This window comes from Papilio polytes, unplaced genomic scaffold, assembly GCF_000836215.1.
Source record: "Papilio polytes unplaced genomic scaffold, Ppol_1.0 DF823288.1, whole genome shotgun sequence".
Classification (NCBI taxonomy): domain Eukaryota; kingdom Metazoa; phylum Arthropoda; class Insecta; order Lepidoptera; family Papilionidae; genus Papilio; species Papilio polytes.
Window position 1 is genome coordinate 1,063,563 of NW_013525916.1, and position 22,399 is coordinate 1,085,961.

At 33.8% G+C, this 22,399-nt stretch overlaps 1 protein-coding gene across 1 annotated transcript in view; it reads left to right on the forward strand.

The window, feature by feature from the left end:
• Window positions 1-2,178: 2,178 nt before the first annotated feature.
• LOC106104973 overlaps window positions 2,179-22,399 on the forward strand; it is a 36,336-nt gene continuing 16,115 nt past the window's right edge. Inside the window, exon 1 of the mRNA XM_013285167.1 lies at window positions 2,179-2,415. Within this exon, the coding sequence (XP_013140621.1) occupies window positions 2,334-2,415 (82 nt within the window). The 5' untranslated portion in view covers window positions 2,179-2,333. The remainder of the gene's footprint in view (window positions 2,416-22,399) is intronic.

The window sequence follows — 22,399 nt, forward strand, 5'->3', positions numbered from 1 at the left end:
TTCTAACATTAACTAGTTAAATTTTTGTATCTCACGATCGGTAATACATATTTACATCAGTATTTTATAAGATGGGATGTAAAAATTAAAAGTAAGTAGCCTATGTGTTCTTCGATATTCTGTTCTACATCTATGCCAAATTTCATCAACATCCGTTCAGCAATTTAAGCTACAAACACTGACAAATATCCATCTAAACGTTTGCAATGAAATACTAGTAAAAAGCGAGATTATTCTACGTGGTAAAAAAAATCATAACATTGTTAAAATGTATACAAATATGTGTATTAGTACAATTAAAACATTTTTACAATTTCATTTTACGGTGAAGCATTTTCAGGGATTTTCAAACCATTTGAAAATTTACCAAAAAACCATATAGCAAAGTTTGCATCGACATAAAATCCTTTTTTAAATAAATATATTATATATGAATATATTTCAAACAATACATTTGTTTGAAATATAGACAATTTTAGAAACAAAGCGGCTTTGATAGTTTTGAAATGGCGATCGTATCACGAAATAAATTGTTTGTGACAATAGTACAATCAAATGTTATACAATACTTTATTACTCATGCACTTAGCAATCAATTTTTCCATTAAACGTCATTAAGTTATAAAAAAATGATAACATTGGTATGACCTTGAATTGTAAAACATTTTTCATATTTACGTACCTAATTTGTACATGCTTCATAAATTGTTTGAAAAGAAAATTACATTCTTAATAGCTTAAATCAGAAGTTGAAAACTAATTTAATCTTAATTCAAAGGTTTAAGTATTTAAATTAAAGCTCTATAATAAGCTCGAATACAAAAGACGATATGAACTTTGACTTTGCCGTCAGTTATATTTGTAAACTTAATTATTTGGATAGTTGTAATTTGACTAAAGATTTAGAAAACTACAAATGAGACGACCCAGACGGTCGTTAAAATAATTCTATATTCCTCGCAATTATAATTATAATAATAGTTCAATAGATTCATTTCAATGATGTATATTTTTACTATAATAATTTAACTAGAGTGAGGTAGATAATTAGGCTTTAGTCTCTGAAATAAAATCTTATATTTAGTCTCTGAAAAAAAAATACACCGATCTCGATCCTGCACAAGCTCACCCCGGTCCTGCAGTTGGAGCTTCCTTAAGTCTTAATCATCATCATCATTATCAGCCTTAGTTCGTCCACTGCTGAACATATTCTTCAACGATTGCCACAATGCCCGGCCCCGTGCCGTCCGCATACAACGCAGTCCTGCAATCTTGACCAGGTTATCGGTCCTTAAGTCTTATTCCACCTCAAATACACGTCTCAAGATCCAATAACTGACGTGACAACTTCTTGTAATTAGAACAATGCCGTCTGCACGTACAAAAAAGCATGAATCATCGGTACATTCCGCCTAAACCTAATATAAAACATATACTAGATTTTTATTTAAATCAAATAAAATACTATTCAGTAAAAGATCCGAAGTAGATTACATTTTGTGCGCAAAACGGCCGTCTCGACGTATTTAAAAGTTCACAAATCGACTCAGCCTCAAACTTTCGCACGAGATTTTCGCCACATGACTTTCAACTGATATTCTCGATATCAGAGCTTTTATGACTTTGCGCGTTGTTAAACTTTAATACGACTTTCGTGATGTTGGCGACATTATCGTTGGAAAATCAAATAACGCATATTGTTTTGTTTGTTCTTTTTATGTTAATTATGTTCATATCGTTTTTTCAAACAATCAACGAAGGGCTGTTTTCTATTTTGTACAACAAACCATTATCATAAAATGAAACAATTCAAAATAAATATCTAAAACATGTGAGTAATTGTTCAAGAATTAACTCCAATTATCAAATTGATTCTAGATTAAATCATACGGCGCATGTAAAACAATAAAAATAATGTTAAAAAAAACTCGCGGACATCGTCGACTGTCAGCAACAATTAATATCAAAGTACTCCAAATAACAACAAACAGTTTAACAACGACAATAAAAATACAAATAGCCCCATCGACCATTGAGACACAAAATTGACTGAACCCGGCACGTGGTGTGCGGGAACTTGGAGGGAAATGGCCGTGCGAAGATCCAAAACATGAACCTCCCCCGCCCTGCGCTCGCTACCCTGTCCGCCTTTCCCGAGCTTTAGTTCTACGTGAGGCCGCGTCGTGAGCGGACGTGTCTTGCGTCTCACGGTGCGCACGAACTTTATGTTACGTCACGATATAGCCTGAGGGTCGGATTCCGTAGCTCGTTTATATTGAGTGTCCTCTCGGGGGTGGTATATTGGTTCAGTGAAGTTCGATGATTCTGGTAAGATGGTGCGGCGGCGGGAAGCCAGGCGTGTTTCTTTCACGCAACTGTGCACCGCTTTATTGTGGCTGCTCACCTGTTTTAACGGTAAGTTTGATAGTGTTTGTAAGGGTCGAATTTAATGCTAGGGCAAGGGGTACTCGGCCGTTGCGGTGAATTTAACTGTAACAACGTAAAGCGCGAGTAAACTTCGAGTCGAAAGTTGTTTTAGGATGTTCTGGTATATCGTTTTCTACCGTTAAAACATTCATTGAAAATTTGCATACTTATTTCGCTAGTTAATCCAATAGTTAGATTAAATATCATCTCAAGTGGAGCTTCATTTTCTAATATTCGACAATTATTTAACGGAATTTTAAATTTCGATGATTTAAAAACATTTATCTGTAACAAATGAAATTGATTACTAAAGTAGATGAGTTTAAACTTTTTTTAAGAAATAACTGGTATAGCGATTGTGTTTTGGTTAAAAAAAATTGTGATTTTTAAGATTGGTACAATTACAAAATTGCTGTATATTTTTAGAAAAAAGCCATAAATCATTCTTGTTACTTTATAAACATTTGTCTTCCGCTGTCTTAAGTCTTTATTTCATTATTAGAAATGCGGTTTTGTATTCTTAAAATTAGAAAATATGTCTATTGATTTATCTGTCTATGGAATGTATAGTATCTTTATTTGTCTGTGTAATAAAGTCCTCCTAAATTTTAAAGGGACAGTGTGTAATTTAATATCGCTAACAGATTAACGACAATTTTAAAAATTACATAGTTATTAAAATCTCGAAGTAATCCTACAATCTTCTAATACTATAAATGCGAATGTTTAAATGGATGGATGTTTGTAGGCTGAACTGCTGAACGAATTTCGAAGAATTTGGCATAGATGTAGATCATAGTTTGGAAGAACACATAGGCTAACTTTTATTAATTCTATACGAACGATACCATGAGCTAAAGCTATAATATGGTATTTGCCGATTATATTTTAGTTTGTCACGTAATATTTACGTAGAACTCGATATGTTGTGTTAATCCCGTCACGTGTTCGACGTCGAAGTTGAACACAGCTAGAACATAAGTTTGTTAAAGGGTAAACAACGGCTCTCCAACAAATTGTACATAAAACAACACAAGCATCCACATTATTACGGAACACTGTTTATAAATTCATTACTATTATTAAAGCTTCTTGCACAGTATTGCATTCTTGCATAATATTGTCTTTATTCTTAAGTTATTTTTATGGAAAACATATTGGAAGTTAACATTTAAAAGACACACAAATAATGAAACGAATCTTAAATATTTCCTTCGCTTTGTAATTATACTTCATACTAATATTATAAATGCGAAAGTTTAAATGGATGGATGTTTGTTAGAGTTTGTAGCCTAAACGGCTGCACGGATTTTGATGAAATTTGGTACAGATGTAGAGGATAGTCTGGAAGAACACATAGGCTACTCACTTTTTTTTTTAATTTCACGTGTATAGAGTCCCGGGCAAAGCTAGTAACTTATAATCAGATAGGCGTCAAAAATTTGCGAGGAAAAGGTTTAAGCTTGAACTTACCATTTATGACGCTGCGACATTTTAAATGTCGTTTCAGTAATCGGCAGTTACAAATTTTAAAAACCCGATAAGCGAATGTATGTGCATAAACAGTATAAAAATTGTTTGTGTGTTCAAATTAATAATTGTAATAGTCGGTCCTCTCCTAATCCAAAAATAAGTTTTCACTACCATTTTTTATCAAGTAGAACATCTATAGACGGTTTCTTAATAATTTTCTATGTATCATTTTTGACCTGCAAAAACGTACAATACAAAAGATAGTTTCAAAAGCTGTCATGTCTACTTAAGTTATACGTCACTTGCGTCATCAAGAGCCTTCTCGACGACTTATCAACTTGGTCCCAACTTAAGAGGCTCGCTACAGGGACGCTTGAGTGCATAATTAAGTACCTCTTAACCATGAACTGTTGAGATTGAAAATTGGATGAGATACGAGTATAAATTCGATGCGCATTTGTTCTTAACATTGAACCTATCTTGTTGACCTACATTTTATAGTGATGTTAATATTCTTTCAAAGTATATGTGTAGTCAACCGTACCAGTACAGTCGTGGAGACAAACTCTGCCGCTACCTACAAGAACTAGATAGCAGTGAGTGCAAACGAATTGATAATAATGAAAAGAAGCTAGCCATGTATCACTAACCGATTTTTGTCGTATAAGACACATTTATATGTTACTTTGTATTTTGTTCCGCGTCTCATTTCAAATTAAGGTGGAACACCGCAAGATGCCCCGACTGTACCTATAACAATCAAGAAAATAATTTCGTCTTAAGAAACTGATATGGTTAAACAGTCAGTATGAATATGATACGAAAGATACATGTGGATGTGACTAATTTCAAACTTGTATTGTGAGTGTCAAATTAAATGTATAGGACAAGTAATAAACAACGAATTTCACAAGAGATGGGATAAATACTATTTTATGCTATTAAAACAATTTCAACTTTATTTTAATTGTGATACAGGCAAAATGGCGTAAAACAGGTACGAAAATAAATGAGCGAATAATTATGTAGCTAAATATAGATAAGCCATGACCCAAAAGGTTATGCAGAGATAACAGATTCGCAATTTCTATAATCATATACTGTAAATGTTTTGCTTTTTATGGAAAAATATTTTATATAATTGTTACCAACTGTCCCAATTTAGTTCGCGTCAAAATTGTTAAAAAGTTAACCACAAAAATAGTCCATAGATAAAATCAAACCGTACTGCGTTATCTACTTTTTTATTGTCAAAATTTTAGTACATTATTGTTAATTTCCTAATTACCTTTAACCATTCCAACTAAGCTCTAAACTTGTGCTAGGATGTGGTTTGACAATAGTCGAATGGCGGGATTCGAACTCTTGACCGCAGGATCGGTAGTCCGTACCTCAAACCATCAGGCTATTGGCGCTATTTATCTTCGATCTTTATTTATTTATCTATTTCTGTTACTAATATATTTGTAAATCATTCGTCTCACGAAACCATACTAGGTAGTTTGACTGTAAGATTTTTAGGAATAGTGAAACCATAGTATATTGTCTAGAATATGTAATAATATATGACTATGTTGTATAAGTTCTATGAGTTAGTGGAAGCATCACGCTTATGTTCAACCGATTAACCGAACCCGATATGTTTGTTTGGGTTCCCGGCCGGGCCGGAAGCGGGGGCTGCGTCCGGTCGCTGTGTGAACGATAGTCCACTGTATAAATCACGTGTTTAGATAAAGTACTTTGCCCAAGTCTTTTACTTCGTCACTTCGATGTTTCGCAGATGCTTCTTTATCAAACCCCAGTGGGAAAATGGAGCCAATCGATCTTATTTTTCAATGCGTAAGTTCTTTTACGTCTCAAGTAGAGGTTTGTAATTGTAATTTTTAAACCTGCATTTATTTATTATAAAATGTCCTATTCTATAAAGTATTAAGATTGAATGTATGGTTACAATAGTAGAGGAATACCGAAGAAAGTATGGATGGATTATGAAAGAGGATATGTTTAAGGAAGTGAATTCAGATATGACGGCTGATAGAGATGTATGGAAATGCAGCACATACTCCTTAGGGACAAGTTGTCGATGAAACTGTAATGTAGGTAACTAGTAATAATTATAACACGACTTATATGATTATACCCTGTGAATATTAAAGAATTGTATTTAGTCGGATTATACATCTTGGACAGCACGCACGTCTTTTATTTCGTACACCACAGAAACTGTCCTATTCACTACCACATTCGATCTTCAAATTGTTGTACTAAGCAATTATGTACATAAACGCTGCGCAAACTCCGGAAATCATTGCGCAATTAGACACGGCGTTAACTCATCATTGCACCGCACCGTCATAAACTGTTCCCAATACACCCGTAAGCTTAGAGTGGATAACGATATAATTAATGTTTACGACGTAACTAGCCGAAGTCATTACACCTCGGAGCCTCTACTAACTCATTAATCATTCGCCAGTACTATATATGTGTTATAGACAAAGACATTTAAATAATATATAGACGAGGCAAATATTTTCACCGCTACTTACTCTGAAACGTACTATCTCAGATGTCAAGTTTAATATGTCACCTTAACATACACAATAAAACATTAAACAAAATTATAACAAGCGCCATCTTTTATTATAAAATCAAACTAAACGGTGTTACAAAATAAATTATAATGACAATTATTGGCAATTAATTTAAATACAATTAAATATATTGACTGGTTTTCAGGATCTATTAATAGATGGTGTTAGTATAATAGTTTTAACCAGCGCACCCGCGGACAAACCAATTATATGGTTTTTGCGGGGCCATATTTGTGCATATTTTTTAATTTGTTTTCATGTAATATTTTTAATAAAATAAATAAAAACAAAATAAATGAATAGTGATGATTACACGAAAAATGTTCCAAGCTCTTTGGTTATAGAATACATAGGTAAGCTATTCGTGCAAATAAATACTACTTTTCACATGCCGACCGAATCTCGAATCGTATTATTTATTACGGGTTATAAACTCACGCACTGTTGCGCTGTGGCCCATAAACTAGCATTATCCCCCGGCTACGTCGCGTGTTCAATAATTTTTGTTGAAATGTTAAAATATTGCAGACCTAAGTAAAAATAAATTAAACACAGAATTTTTAGTGCGACAGTAAATTTAAATTTAATATCTATACTAATTTCATACAGAAGAAAGACTTATGTTTTTATGTGTATTCGATTCACGTAAAAACTACTGGACCTATTTCAAAAATTCTTTCTGCGTTAGAAAGGTGATTTACCTCCGAATAACATAGGCCATATTTTTTTAATTTCACGCAGGCGAAGTCACTAGAACAGCTAGTACTTCATACACTTCGAGAGTTTCTTAGTGGTCATTTATCGACTGAGTATGGCAGACAATCTCTATTATAAATTCCACAGAACAATAATAGTTAAGTAAGTTAAAGTATATAAAAATAGTAAGACTTTCGTTCTTACAGATCCTGATAACAATTTGTTGGACGTTACTTTAGAAAAGGCCATTAGTAGAGTCCGAGTAATATGACCCAAAGAGTGCACTTATAAAGGTATCGAGTGTTGTTGGTAATGATATAAAATAATTGAAAACAATACCACTTGATAGCCTTCTAAACCTGAACTTTATCTAGCGAAATATTTGCGCAAAAACTTATACAATCTTTGTAAATATAATAACGAGTATACAGGGTGTAATTTGATGTTGAAACAATAAAATTCATACTCTGCATGAGTACATACTGTACACTAGCTGTTTCTCGCGACTTTATCCACGTGGAATATACTATAAAAAACAAAGCCTATGTTACTTATTTAGGAGTAGTAGCAGTAATTAAACAAAGAACAATTGATTAATTTAGGTAAACTAATGCTAAGTATAACATTAATAAAAGATTATTATTGCAAGCGTACTAAGACTTTAACATAAAACATTAACTAAATGTAATGGTTTATTCGTTCGTAGTTATTTCGATACACACAAAAATTCAAAAAATATAAATTTTTCCTCTTTATAATATTAGTATTACATGTAGGTATTCACTGTCTATACTAAACATTTATAAAATAAATAAAGCTGTTGTTAAATTAAAAAAAAAACCCGGGACGTATCATCGGTTAATTGACTTGAACTCATCAATAATTTGCCAGCTAAAGCTAAATAAAAAGCTCATAAAGTCGAAGCTTTGTTTGCCCTCGGGGGAGTTAATTTTACCCAGTACTGGTTTTATGATCTTCGTATATGGAATTATTTTTCCAAATCCTGTTTTCCCACATCAAACGCCTAAACGAACATTAAATTGATTAAAATTTTAATTAACACTGTGTACGTTTGTGCCTTTTTTGGATATATACTGATGCTATATGAATTTAAAAAGTATATTAATTAAATTTGTGCTGTAAATTACCGTTTATTAGTTACATATAAACTACCAATGTTATCTATATCTTCTACATGTACGTTTGTTCCGGGTAATCTCTAAAACGGCAGGGCCGATTTCTACCGGACACTGAAAGGTAGCTGACATAAACGGGCGTGTTATAGACTATTTATTTTAATAGTGCGTTGATGAAGTCGCGGGCAACAGTTTGTACATAACAAAATTAGAGTGTCTGTTTGTAACTTCAGAAGAAAAATTCCAGATTTCGGTAAGATGATGTATTTACGTTGCTGATAACGGAAATCGCATTTAAAAAAATTTTCTCTGTCTATCTGTCTGTCCGCAAGCCGCGTTTGTTCCGGGTACTCTCCGAAACGGCTGGGACGACATCGACGGGACTAGCACTGGAGGGTAGCTGACATAAATAGTCATATTATAGGCTACTTTTTTTTTAAATTCCGCGATATCAAAGTGTCGTGTCGGGTGGTCCGTTTTTGACGGGACTTTGAAATTGATACACGCGGGTATATTATAGATGACTTTAAAAAAATCCGCACTAATGAAGTTTGCGGGCAACAGCTCGTATTATTCTAAGTTCGTACAACTAAAAGATAGTCGAACAGTTTAATGCAGATTGAAACTTACGATTTATTTTTTAAGTCTATATTGTTTACTCTTTCCTAGTGTAGATTTACACTCTTAAATAATTAGGAAAAAGCAAAACTAGTTTAAAACTGAACTGATGCAGTTTGTACTCATGTCTGGATATAACTCCGTCGAATGGGATCTAGTTTGCTTTCAAACGATTTCGAAGGCAAGCTGTAGGAAACACTTCAACGTTTCTGTTTCGACGATGAAGTGTGCTAATTAAATTTCTAGGTTAATGAGAATAACTTGTCATGTATCGGAGTAAGGAGCTTAAGTTTGTGTGTTTCGAAATTCCAGGTATTGTTGCGGTTTGGCATTCGCTCTCTCACGGGAGCTTAAAAACTTAAAAGCAAGCAACACTGGGTACTTATTTTTTGTTTTTTATTAAGTAACTGGCGTTATTCTCCGGATGGATTTCGCTTCGTCATTTAAATATTTTTTATTATTTTTTTTTTCAGATAAAAATTGTAAATATTACTTTTTAAAATTCTTATACAGATAGAACAGATACAAGCGTAGAAATAGAATGGATACAAGTGTTACAAAGTAACATGTACAAAAACATTGGTCAGAAAGAATTCGGAAATAAAATTGTGAGTCATCGATCAAGTAAATCGCAGCTCATATGTTATGTATGGGAAGACACCTCATAATATGCGCGGCGATATTTTACCTCTCCTGTCATATTACGTCTAAGTTAAAAGTTATGTAGTCGATGTCAAGCGACATTTAATCAAGTAACTTTATGATTTATCTACCCCTTATCTGAAGGTGACTTGGATTAACATTCTAATAATAAGGTTTCACTAATAGAAATAACATTAAAAAAGTGGTATGGTAAATAAACTAGATGAGTCTAGTTTTATTCCACTGAATCAGTGTATTCTAGAAAGTAGGAGGTAAACGAGCCATCGGCTTATGCTATTTGTTCATACACCCATGGACATCTGCAACGTCCCAAAACGCAAATAGATTGTTACCCTTTAAGGGAATACGCTTTTTTATTAAAGGCTCCTAAGTCTAACTGTTTTAAAATACGGTTAAGAACAGAATATTCTACAACAGAGCTGTCTATTTGTGGCAATAATGACTATGTCGGAATTTGACAAGCTTTCTTGTGTTGGTTGTTTGAAGGTTAAGACACCACAATAGAGTTTAGTTACGAAAACAATTTTGAGGGTTTTTTGAGCGATGTAAAACTTGGTCATTATTTACAGGTTTTAACAACGGTCTATAAATTTGACCTTAGGGGTCATTAACGCCAGAAACATGACAAGAGATCCATGCAATATTACCATAATATCCTCTACTCACTGAAATCAAGTACGGTCATTTTGATGTGACGTAATTTTCATCAAAAACTAAAGACTTGTATAAAACACAATTCTGCGTCAGATTTGCCTAGGGGTTATTTAAATAATAGTTTAGTGTAAACATTTTTAATTTACATTTAGTGACCACTGAATTATTCCGTCTGCGGTATTATAATTGACAAAATAACCTGTGAATTTTTTAGGCATTTTATTTTAAATTTATTCTACGTTGTATTAGAGCGGGCACACCTTTGACTGACTAAACTATCGCACAACTGTTGTGCGATAGTTGCATAACTAAAAATCGAGTAGTGTACCGCATATAAGCTTATAGGAATGCGCGACTAACCAGTTATGAGATAGTTTAGTCAAAAGTACGCGCTCTTAGAATAACATTAGAAGCTATACACAACATGTGACGTTTATTTCCTCCATTAGAAGGCAGCGTCGTCTGACTACCGTTGAGTCAACTCGCCGGACAACTTCCTGAAGGATTATCCGGACATCGCTGGACAGTTGAGAGTGATGCACTTTCTTATGGCTAAAATATCGCATTAAAAATGGGAAAAAGAGATGCTAACTTTAACATGTTTGAAGATGTATGATGCGAAGATTTTAATGCTTTATAAAATTTTGCTTATACTCGTCAAATAAAATTTGATCGCGTTTGTTATGAAACAGTCTAATCGCAGTTTAATAGCGGCACACACTTCGCTAAATTCGTGCTAAACGGATCCTGTTGGACCTTTAGGATAAGCGTAACCGTTTTTATAGCCCTATTACCCTACTAATCTCGACATGGTAAAATTTGATAGGGTCAATTATACAAAAAGGGGTTTCCCCTAACATGGAAGGTGGACCACTGAAACGGCGGTAAAGATAACGAAGCCCCCGTTTTCAATGTAGAGCTCGGAATGGACACGTCCGGTGTTAACGCCTCGATGGCCTCGCTTCTGTTCCCGACTTTTTGGCGGACCTCGCTTTTACATTTTGCATGTGCCGATGTATTTTTGCTTTACTATTTTATACAAATGCTTCTTTCACTCTGCTTATGTTTACAGTTTAACGCACCTGTGAGTATTTCAAAGTAGCTACTATTGTATGATTATTACACGTATTTCTGTATTAACATCAAAGCTGCTTGTAATTACAAAACGTTCACATAGTTACAATCTCTAGTAGCTATTCACGTGACAAGAGATAAATGAAAAATGTAATAATATTGTCTAGACCATCCTTTGACTAGTCTGTTTAGTCTCTCTTTGATATACGGAGGTGGGTACACTACTCGATTTTTAGTAAAGCAACTAAACAGTTGAATTCGCAGCGAAACAATCGACAATCGTATAACAGTTTAGTCATAGGCACCCACCCTTATGAAACAAGTAATAACATTTACTTAAGGTCTACGAAGGAAATGCTAACCATTGGATGAGTAAACAAATTGGCGATGCACAAAGAGTCGGTCGGCGGCAAAAATTGCAACCATAATCACCAAATAGAATAAACAAAGGCGAATAACAAAGCTAACAAACAATACCTCTGTGAGGCTAATCACCAGACATAAAGCCTCGCTGACGCCCTGTGATGAATTACACAAAACCACCCCTTGAATATCGATTGTCGATTACACAAAACATATTTTGTTATCATTTTCCCTTCTATTCCCTTTGTTTTGACAATTCAATTACTTCAACGTATTCGATTTTGAACGATTCACATATACATTATTATCTATTTTATTAAGAAACATAACAGACTATTTTTACATTGTAATTGTTGTTCTGTTAAATTAAATCAAAAGAAATAATATCATGTCCTAAAAACCATATTTTTTATGTTGTAACATTTTATCCCTATTTACAATGCTTCTTTCATTATCTGCTGAATTTCGGCGTAGTATAACCTTTTAATTTGAATAAATAAATGTTCGATAAACAATAATTTGTCTCCAAGTTGTCTCACGCCTTGCGTCAACTCAGCGCCGGAACATGAAGTATGTTCCATGTTACAACTTGACGTGTATGTAATTACTTAGTCAAGTATCGCACAGTCATGCGCTGTCATTTTCGCTAACGCCGACGCGGGCCCCGTAAGGGGTGAGGAAATCGCTTAAATTCAAGCAATGTTAATTTTGCCAGTGAATTGAGGTTACTTTGTATAGTCTCTTTTACAAAGGAAATGAAATAGTAGTGAAGAGAGCAAATGGAATACTTTAAATACATCTAGGACAGTAGTAACAGACTAACCAAATCAATAAAATATAAGTAACAGTCACATCTTACTAATCTTACTATCTCACGAATATTATAAAGTGAAAGTTTAGATGGATAGATGGATGGATGTTTGTTAGATTTTGTAGCCTACAAATAAAACAATTAATTCTATTTATTTTATCAACGAGGTAGCTGTTAAATGAATAAAGATTAAGTTTAAACAAAAAAAATATCGATGAGTGATTTAAAAGACCACGGAAGAATTTATACTATTCTAAGTTTTACCCTATCAGTAGTTATAGAGAGAAGTTTCAAAACATAGCAACAGAATATTAAATTTTTCGAACATCACTTTGTACTTTTAAATCTGGTCTGATTATCATAAAATAAGTATGATGTTTTATGAATGGATTCGAAAATGTTTTCACATTGCAGATAATTTAAAAACCGGTGCAATTGCTACCTGGCAACTATTTAACAATTATTAAATGAATTCCTTGTTCATTCATATTTTCTATTTACATTGTCTTCAGTTCATTAGGAACAGTTTTATTCGTGATTTCAATTTATTTACTCATCTTTCTTTGTCTCGACATCTCTCGATTGTTGTTTTATAATCATTTGTATAGCGTTAATGTAACTGGAATATTTTATTGTCCGACTTTTATCCTTAAAAGAGTTATTTTGTTCTCGTCAATTTTAGAGGTATTTTGCAATTGTTTTCTTGTTTAATATTTTTTTTTGTACATTAACTCTGTGTTTGTTATTATTCACTTTATTAATGTCTTAAATATACCACTACTAGCTCTCGCCTGCGACTCTATACGGGTAGACTTAATAAAAAGTAAGTAGCCTATGTGTTCCATACTGTACTCTACATCTATGCAAAAATTCATCAAGATTCGTCAATCAGTTTAGGCGACAAACTCTTATAAACATCCATCCATCTAAACATTCTCATTTATATTACTAAGATTGCACGTTAACCACTTCTGTATTATGTACGAAATCTTTACACCGTTAACCTGAGTTATTTACTTTTATTTAGCAATGGTGTCAACAGGAAATTACCGTTTAAGAAGATTAACGATGTCGATGTACCTAACGGGTGTTGCTTTTATTTCGGCAAATGGTAAGGAATTAAAGTTACATTCAATAGTGATGTATCATTTGCGGTGAAGGTTGTAGAATAAACACCTTTTTACACTACTCGTATCTCGACAACGATCGTGGTGAGGGAACTTTTAGTGGCACGTCACAGCTGACCTAACGCTTTCATTCCGCGACAACGAGCTTTCAGACTTCCCCTCGCCTTTGATGAATCTATTCTATATTATACCGTGACTATTAATTTCTATGTTAAAGTTGACGACACTTTAGTAATATATTTTCTTTTAAAATTTATCGATACAATGGTAATAATGTGGACAATAAAATGGCCAGAATTAAATACTAAATGTTTATACATTATTCGTGCGTCATCATCATCATCATCACCAGCTCACTAGGCGTCCCCACCGAGCGGCTCGGAACCTACCCTAAGTTAGAGTGATTAGGCCATAGTCAACCACGCTGGCCCCCTGCCTGTTGGTCTTCACATATATCTTTGAATTTCTTCGCCGATATGTGCAGGTTGCATCACGATGTTTTCCTTCACCGTAAGAACGTCGAGTAAATTATGTACATATGAAATTCTATAAATCGAAAATCACATTGGTACAAGGTAGATCCAGGACCTGTAGATTACAAGTCAAGTGTTCAAACCCCTGAGACACCGACGCTCCTTTTCGTGTAATTTTGAAAAAAAAAATTAAAAAATGTAGAGTATTACATAATTTAAATGCACTGCTAATATTCTAAGTCTTACACTATATTTGGTGAAACAATGTATTTATTTAATTAAAATGGTTTTGCTTTGTATGCTAGCGTGTTGGATAAACTACTGGCAAATATTCAAGAGTTAATTTATTTTGGCACAGTCTAGTGAGCATTGGTTTACGATTGGACAAACCGATGTTACTGTATGCAGTTTAGCACAAACACGTGTGCTTTCTGATAACAAGAAATAATACTTCAACAAAAATAATGAGTCTATTTATGAAACTGCGTGTAAGTAGAGTTCATCAAGATTAGGAATGTTTAATGAAAGAAGATTTATGGGATCACTATTTTTGTTGAAATCCACATATATTAGTAAATATCTATTAATTGTTAAAGTATTATTTCTATTTTTCATGCTTATTTATTCACATAAGTAATCCTACAGATTTAAGATACCAGATTCTAAGAAAGTATACATGAAGATACTGCTAACTCTAAAAGCGGGCTCACACTTTTGATCAAACTATCGTACAACTGTTGTGCGATTATCGATTGTTTCAACTGAATACGAAACAATTGACTAGTACGCACCTCCATATAACCCTGTAGGAATCAATGCGACATTACAGTTGTGCGACAGTTTAGTTTTACGTTCGAACGCTGTTATAGTAACCTAACTCGAGTAACACCAAGCTTTAAGTGAGAGATGTATACTTACAATTCTCTTTAATAGTTTCACATTGTTATATATTTACAAAAAATGGGTCCGTGATAAAGCAAAAACTTAACCCGTAAACTAGTTCCAGTTAGTTCCAACTTTTATTCTCCGTTTGAAATTGGTAGTACGCGCCCGGCCTAGCTGAATGCTGGCGAGCATTTTTTATTATATCAAAAAAATATCACCTAGATTTTCTTACTCTCTTACGGTACGAAATCCATTAAAACTTTCCTCTAGAGACATGAAAAATGGAAATACTTTTTTATTTTCTACAGTTCACAATCTGAACTTAGTCGATAATGCACGTGACTGGCAACAAACAATTACGTACAAAATGTTGCCTCAATAAAAAAAAATATGATGAACTTTGTTACATCAGGTGAAAGTACGAAACACACGTTAAACAGTAACGATATTTTTAACTGACTTCAAAAGGAGGTTATCAATTCATTTGTTTTTTAATTATTTAATTTGAATATATAAAAAAAAGCTTAAGAGATTTCATAGATAGCAAATGATTTATTTCTTCTCTTAACACTGTTTCGTAAAGATAACTAGAACCGTTGTTATATGAATAGAGAAATTCAGTATTCAATATTAATAATCGAAACGACAATATCGATGTACGGAGGCTCGTGTAATAAGTATAATGGCAGTCGTAACATTTGATGACGCAGTATCGATATATTCCTGTTTACTCCAGAAAATAAATGTCATTGTTGGGCAATACCAATTTTCTTGAAAGCACGCCTCTGACATTTGATACAAGCGTCGAGGTCAGATTGATAGGTATAGACTGACGTTCTATCTGCCCCGTGGGCATAAGTGACACTAAATTAACATTTTCAATGTCAATAAATAATACAATGTCAAACTGTGGCTGTTGTCAAGTGTAAGCCTTTGACTAATCTTTCGCACAACTGTTGTGTGCGATTGTCATTTGTTTCGCAGCCAATTCAACTGTTTTTTGCACAACTAAAATCGATTAGTGAGCGCACCTCCATATTAGCTCATAAGAATCAAACACCAATCAACTAAACAGTTGTGCGATAGTTTAGTTCAATGCGTCCCTAGACTATATGGGTTTTATTGTCTGACAGAAGTAACCGTGATAGCAATGTCTCTGGCCAAATAAGTTTGTGGGACTATAATGTTCTTGATGCTCTATTCCTCGAGGCCTGTCTATAACTTATAACTCCACGCATACACGGAATGCCAAAGAAAAAATCATGATGTCTGTCTAACATTTGTTACGGTCAATTAGACAAGCCTGCGAAGACTTCTAGCGAATTTCACGAAGCGGAATAAAAGCATTCTCAGCTAACAAACTGTAACCGAAATATATTTAAAGAGACGTATTGTTAAAGTTAATTTTTATTTTCAGTTAACAGTAAAATTATCTTCCGTTTTGAAATACACAAAATTATTGTTTTATTGATGTACTTTTTTACTTTTTAGTCATGTTATAAATGCGAAAGTTTAGATAGATAGATTTTTGTTAGAGTTTGTAGCCTAAACGGCTGAGCGAATCTCGATAAAATTTTGCATAAATGTAGAGGAAAGTCTGGAAGAACAAATAGGTAACTTTTTTCTAATTCTACGCGGACGAAGTCGCGGTCGAAAGCTAGTAAATATACAAGGATGATAATATATTCAGAATCGATTATTATTAAGGTTACATACTAATAGCGGGTAATAAATTATTCATCAGAATCGATATTTTGTAGGTTTGATTCATCGCTGACACGCATATTTGTTTCACATTACCTCTAACTTATGAATAACGAACGAGCAATCTAACTATTTCTTTATAGAAAACTGTCTGACATTTAAATGCTTTTGTGCCGGGTTTCCGAAGCACTTTTAACCGTTCCTTAGTGTTTTTGGTTTTATGTTCATGAAATTATTTTCCGAACTATGTAAACAAAGTTTTACTTCGTTAAAATTTATGTCAACTGAACACTAAATAATTACTAGGTAACGATAAAATAAATTAAACTTCAGAAACCCAGCAATTGGGTTTAAAAATATCTAACACCAAAAACTGTTCATTGTTTAGAAATATTACCTGTTTTATCCAAATATAAAAATACCATTAAAAAAGAATTCGTTTACTTTTGATGACAGAGTTAAACTAATATTGTAGGGGCTTCTGTTAACACATTCTGAAACGTTTTCTTGGCAATCTTTGAACGTGTTTTGGCAAAATAAAGACGCCAAAATATGTAAACAAAATAAAAATTGAAGTAGTAGATATACATTAACTGAGGCACTTGAATTCTTTAAACTGTTAGATACTGCTTTCACAGTATAAAACGGCATTAAACATCCCATGTCGATATTGAATAAATCATTTCACTCATTTGTACCGTAGTCCTTTTTAATATTCATGTACATACAAGTCGCAATTATGCATTCGAAAACTATTGAATTCGTTTCGCTTCCTACGGCTCTTTATGCTTTAAAACGATAACAGGCATTTAACTTTGCCCCAATGGTTGAAAAGTAGGATTATTTTACATAAGACAAAATTTTAAGTCAGATTAACCCAAAAAGAGTCTACATCAGATAAAATTTAAAATAACAATACGTAATAGTATTTAGATTGCAACAACAAACGTTTCATCTCAATATTAGAGCACGCTAAAAACATTCAGAAGGAGCATTAATGCAGACATCGACCTTGACGCTAAAAATTTTAGCATTGTGAACTGTAAATCAATGAGAAAACACCGAGGAAGAATTTTCTAGAACAAGCTGAGGCGTGCAAGGGTCTCTAGAGCTAAGCAAAAAAAAAACATTCCGATTAAACTTTCGAAAAAGCACTATCAGTAATCTTACTAATATTATAAATGCGTAAATTTAGAAGGATGTTTGTTAGAGTTTGTAGCCCAAATTGCTGAACGGATCTCAATGAAATTTGGCACAGATGTAGAATAGTTTGGAAGAAGACTGCTATATACTTTTGTTTTCAATAAGGAATCGCAGAAGAAAGCTAGTTTATAACATAGTGTAACTAGCTTTCGCTCGCGTCTCCGTCCGCGTGGAATTAAAAAATCTATCTTCTACGTGTATACCTAATTTCAGCGAGATCCGTTCAGCAGTTTAGACTACAAACCCTAACAAACATCCATCTAAACATTCGCATTCATAATGACAGTAAGACACAATATCGAAATGGTAGAAATTACATTTGACGTATAAACAATGAGCTGGCGTGTGCACAATACGTTAGCCACGTATCGATTCTCCCTCATCATAAACAAATGGAAGCAATAGCAATCATGTAAATCAGGTTTCGATGTTTCCATTGCAAATCCACTGCCAACTGAGAATGAATGTAAATATATATTGATTTACATAAGCAGTGTCACCCGCGCTTTTTGATCGACACAGTAAATATAATAAATAACATTCTGGTTTGGATTTTCACGTGTAAGTTTATCTCTACATGTACACGTGTTATTACTTTCGTTTTTTATTGTTTACTAACTGGATTTGTTGTTTCCAATGTGGCTATGTACTTCTTAGGATATAGAATGGTATTCTATGAAGGTATACGTAGATGATTAATAAAGTTGATTATAATGATGATAATAATTTTCACCATCATCATCATCTCCCCTGCCTTATCCTTCTCCCGTAGGGTCGGCGCACCGGGTTTTCGTCCTCCAAAGCATTCTATCATCCGTCATCTCAGTCATCACTCCCTTCTTGATCATGTCACCTTTCAAGCAATCCATCCATCTCTTTCTAGGTCTACCTCTACCGGTGTACCCCTCCACATTCATAACTAACATCCTTCTTGTTACATGCGATTCATCCCTTCTCATAACATGCCCATACCACTCTAACCTTTTACTCCTTATTTTCTCAACCACTGGGGCTACTCTCAAACTTCCTATTAAACTGATGATAATAATTTTATACAAAAAAAATGTTTGGTAATCTGATATAGTAATCATTGTACTGTACGCTTGGGACGTTTGCTCACGTCGGTGGCTCGGACACGACTCACTTGCTGGCATGACCCCATGACACAAGTAAACAGTGTGGCCATACACTACAATCATTAAAGCTTTGAATTGTAGAGGTTTTTTTCATAAAATCCCATAAACATAATCATAAAAGGTAAATTGCGAATGAGCTGTTTAACATCTCTACTTACACATCTTTACATCTTGGTGAGTTCCCAGGATGGTATGACCTACATTCCACGCTCGTTTTCATCTCACGAAACAACGATATTTTTCTCTACTAAAGCGCTACTTTGTTCCTCATTCGCGTTTTGCCTTTTAATTAATTAAAAAGAAAAGCTGAACGAAAAGTTTGCGATAGAATTTTTTTTTGAATAACATAATTTCGAACAAAATTTCGAGCATGTTATAAAAAGCTTCAATTGCATTTCTTTTGTGTTCTTCCTTTTTTGTTTCAATTAAATTGTATGCAACGTATTTTAATTAAATCTGAAAAACACTTGCTTCTTAACTAACAAACACGTTAAGAGTCAGGTTATTGTTTTTATCGAATTTGTAAAATTTAATCAAAAGAAACGTTTTGATTCTTTAAAAATACTGAATTTGACTAATAGTTCGTAATTTTTCTTAAAACCAAAAACTTACTTTAAATATATTGAATAGGCTGGAATTTACCATCCTTAATTTTTAACCATAAATCACTAATTTGTATTAAAATCACCACACTGAAGTCTGTAAACAACCATTTTAAAAACAACAATCAAGGGAACAATAAAATAAAAACATTACCGAAACTCTCAGCTTGCTCTAGTTGCGGAAATATGATCATTAGCCGACGTTATAATATGCTCGAGTCACAAGACTTGCTGACGGTCGTCGACAACGACAATTTCCCTCCTTGTTTAAAATGCTCAACATCCGTAAGCATTTCAAAATTGCACCAAACGAGATTCGGTAAAATTAAACAAAGAAAGATAATTGAGACCCAAAATGATCACATACAAGATAAAATTCTTGACGGGATGACCATTCTTATAAATATGAAATTGAAACTATACATATAATAAAATTATAGTATCTCCTTGTAATATTAAAGGGAGAATTCCAGATTTCGGAAGACGTATTTGCGTTGCTGATAACGAAAACCGAATTTAATTTTTTTTGTCTGTCTGTCTATAAGTCCGCAAGCCGAGTTTGTTCCGGGTCATTACCGAAACGACTGGGCCGATTCCGACCGGACTTCACTGCAGGGTAGCTGACATAGACGGGCATATAGACTACTTCTTGGTCTTAATATTGCATGTGAAGTCACGGGCAACTGCTAGTTAAGTATAAAATCGATACAAGGATACAAAACAAAAGTAATGCGCATCGATCAATTACTGTTAAAAAGTATGTAAAAGGTTTCAGTAAAACGCTACCAACAATTCTCGGTATGCCAACTATCAAATCGCACTAGTTCAAACGAAGTTATCGGATTTAAACTATTTGCAGTAACGCTTTACGTGGCTTAACCGTCCGGAATAGAGTCCGAAGCAGTTACCGTTTTATTAAATGGCTCGATATTCAAATGACAGCCATTACGGCGTGCACTGTAAGCAAGCGGTCACGCACAGCTCTGAACAATGTTTAACTATCAATTCTGCATAAAGTATTTCGAACTGTTTTACCGACGTACACTGCACGTCATAAAGAAACGCGAAGTTGCAGAAATTCTTGGAACATCAGGAATAAATTGACTAGTGAATACTATTATAATCTACACAATGTTAAGGGAGTCAAGTTTCATTAATAACATCAAGTAATTTAATATGGTAAAATTATTGTTAGCAACTGATCCTCTTTTTATCAAAAGAGAATATCATTCCAAATGAAGATTTTATTATGGAACTAGAGAGTCCCGGCAAAGCACTTGTTAGAGGAACTCTTCGACTGAATTTGTTAGTATAAGCACCTTTTCCGAAGTGCGCAAACAGCTCCCTCATTTGCTTAATTCAGTTAATTGGGGCAAAGAAAAAGAAATTGCCAGGGAAGCGAGGAAAGCAAAATTTTTGAGCGAGCCAGAATGCTGGGAAGAAAAATTTAAATAATAAAAGCGGTCGACACGATAAATGACAGAGTAAAAGTGCGATCGTTACTGTCAGATGCATGTACCGTTGGCAAAGAAAACCCGTTATTAATAGCGCAGGGGCAGCCCGGAGGCTTCCGTTCAGAAATAATATATTGTGACCTTTTGCGGTGACGCTACCGAAAATGTGAAACTTGGCCATAGAATGCCTGACATGCTCGCTTGCTCCACGCTTTTAGCTACAGCTAAAGCCCAACAACGCTATTTATATGCGTTTCAATTATGAGCTGAAAGTTAAAAGGTTTAAAAGAAGTATTAAATAGAAATATGCCACATTTAATTTATTTATAAACTGAAACCAATTTGTTCCAGGTTAAAAATCGATTACCGCAAATTTAACGATAGTAATATTCTATTGACACATCATGATTTAGAGATTGCCAGCGCTAAAATTTTAGTACCTTTCCCTTTCAACGCTTTTCTTAAGAGGAAAGGATGGGAAGTGAAACTGGATTTGACGGTGGAGAAGACGCGTAGGAAGGGGAAATGTCCTCTTTAAGTGCGTCTCCTCCTCAGTCAATCAAGGGTAGACAACACATATGCAATTGTGGATGTTTATGGGCAGCGGTTGCTTTCCATTTGGTGGATCAGATGGCCACTTTTTTTGTTCGCTTACTCGTTTGCCAAACAATATTATAAAAAAAATAAAACCCGATTTTAGTATCGGCGTATGCCTTGACATTTAAGATTGTCCCTTTAATAAATAAGAATCTGTATATCTTAAGTGACATTATTTATAAAGTAAAAGTAAATAGCTTTCAATTCTATGTAATCATTAATGTAACGTGCCAGCAATTCTCTACTATAATTTGAACTGGAGCACCTGCGTGTAGCAAACGCTCGTTACAATCGTTCCCACTATTTAATGTTCAATTATGATTATTGCTTTCATTGTTTTAATCGTATTATTAGAAACTACAAATTAAATTATTAAAGTATATTTAATCAAAGATTTATTAACTTTTATACAGATTAAAACTTTTACTCAAATTATTAAAATTAACAACATTATTTTATTTAACAACTTTAGTTGTCTTTAGAATAACAAATTAAATCAAGCTGAACAAAATTTGAAAAATATTAAACAAAAATAATATCGTAATACGGCATGTTTTTATAACATCGCCAAGGACATTTGTAGGAATATGTTTTTTTGTATTATTTTATTTGTATAAACGTACTCGAGAAGGTGGGTCGTGTAAAAGTCGCTGGAAACGTATTCATATGTACGTAGATAACATGGCTTTCAACAGTGCCCCTGGAGCTC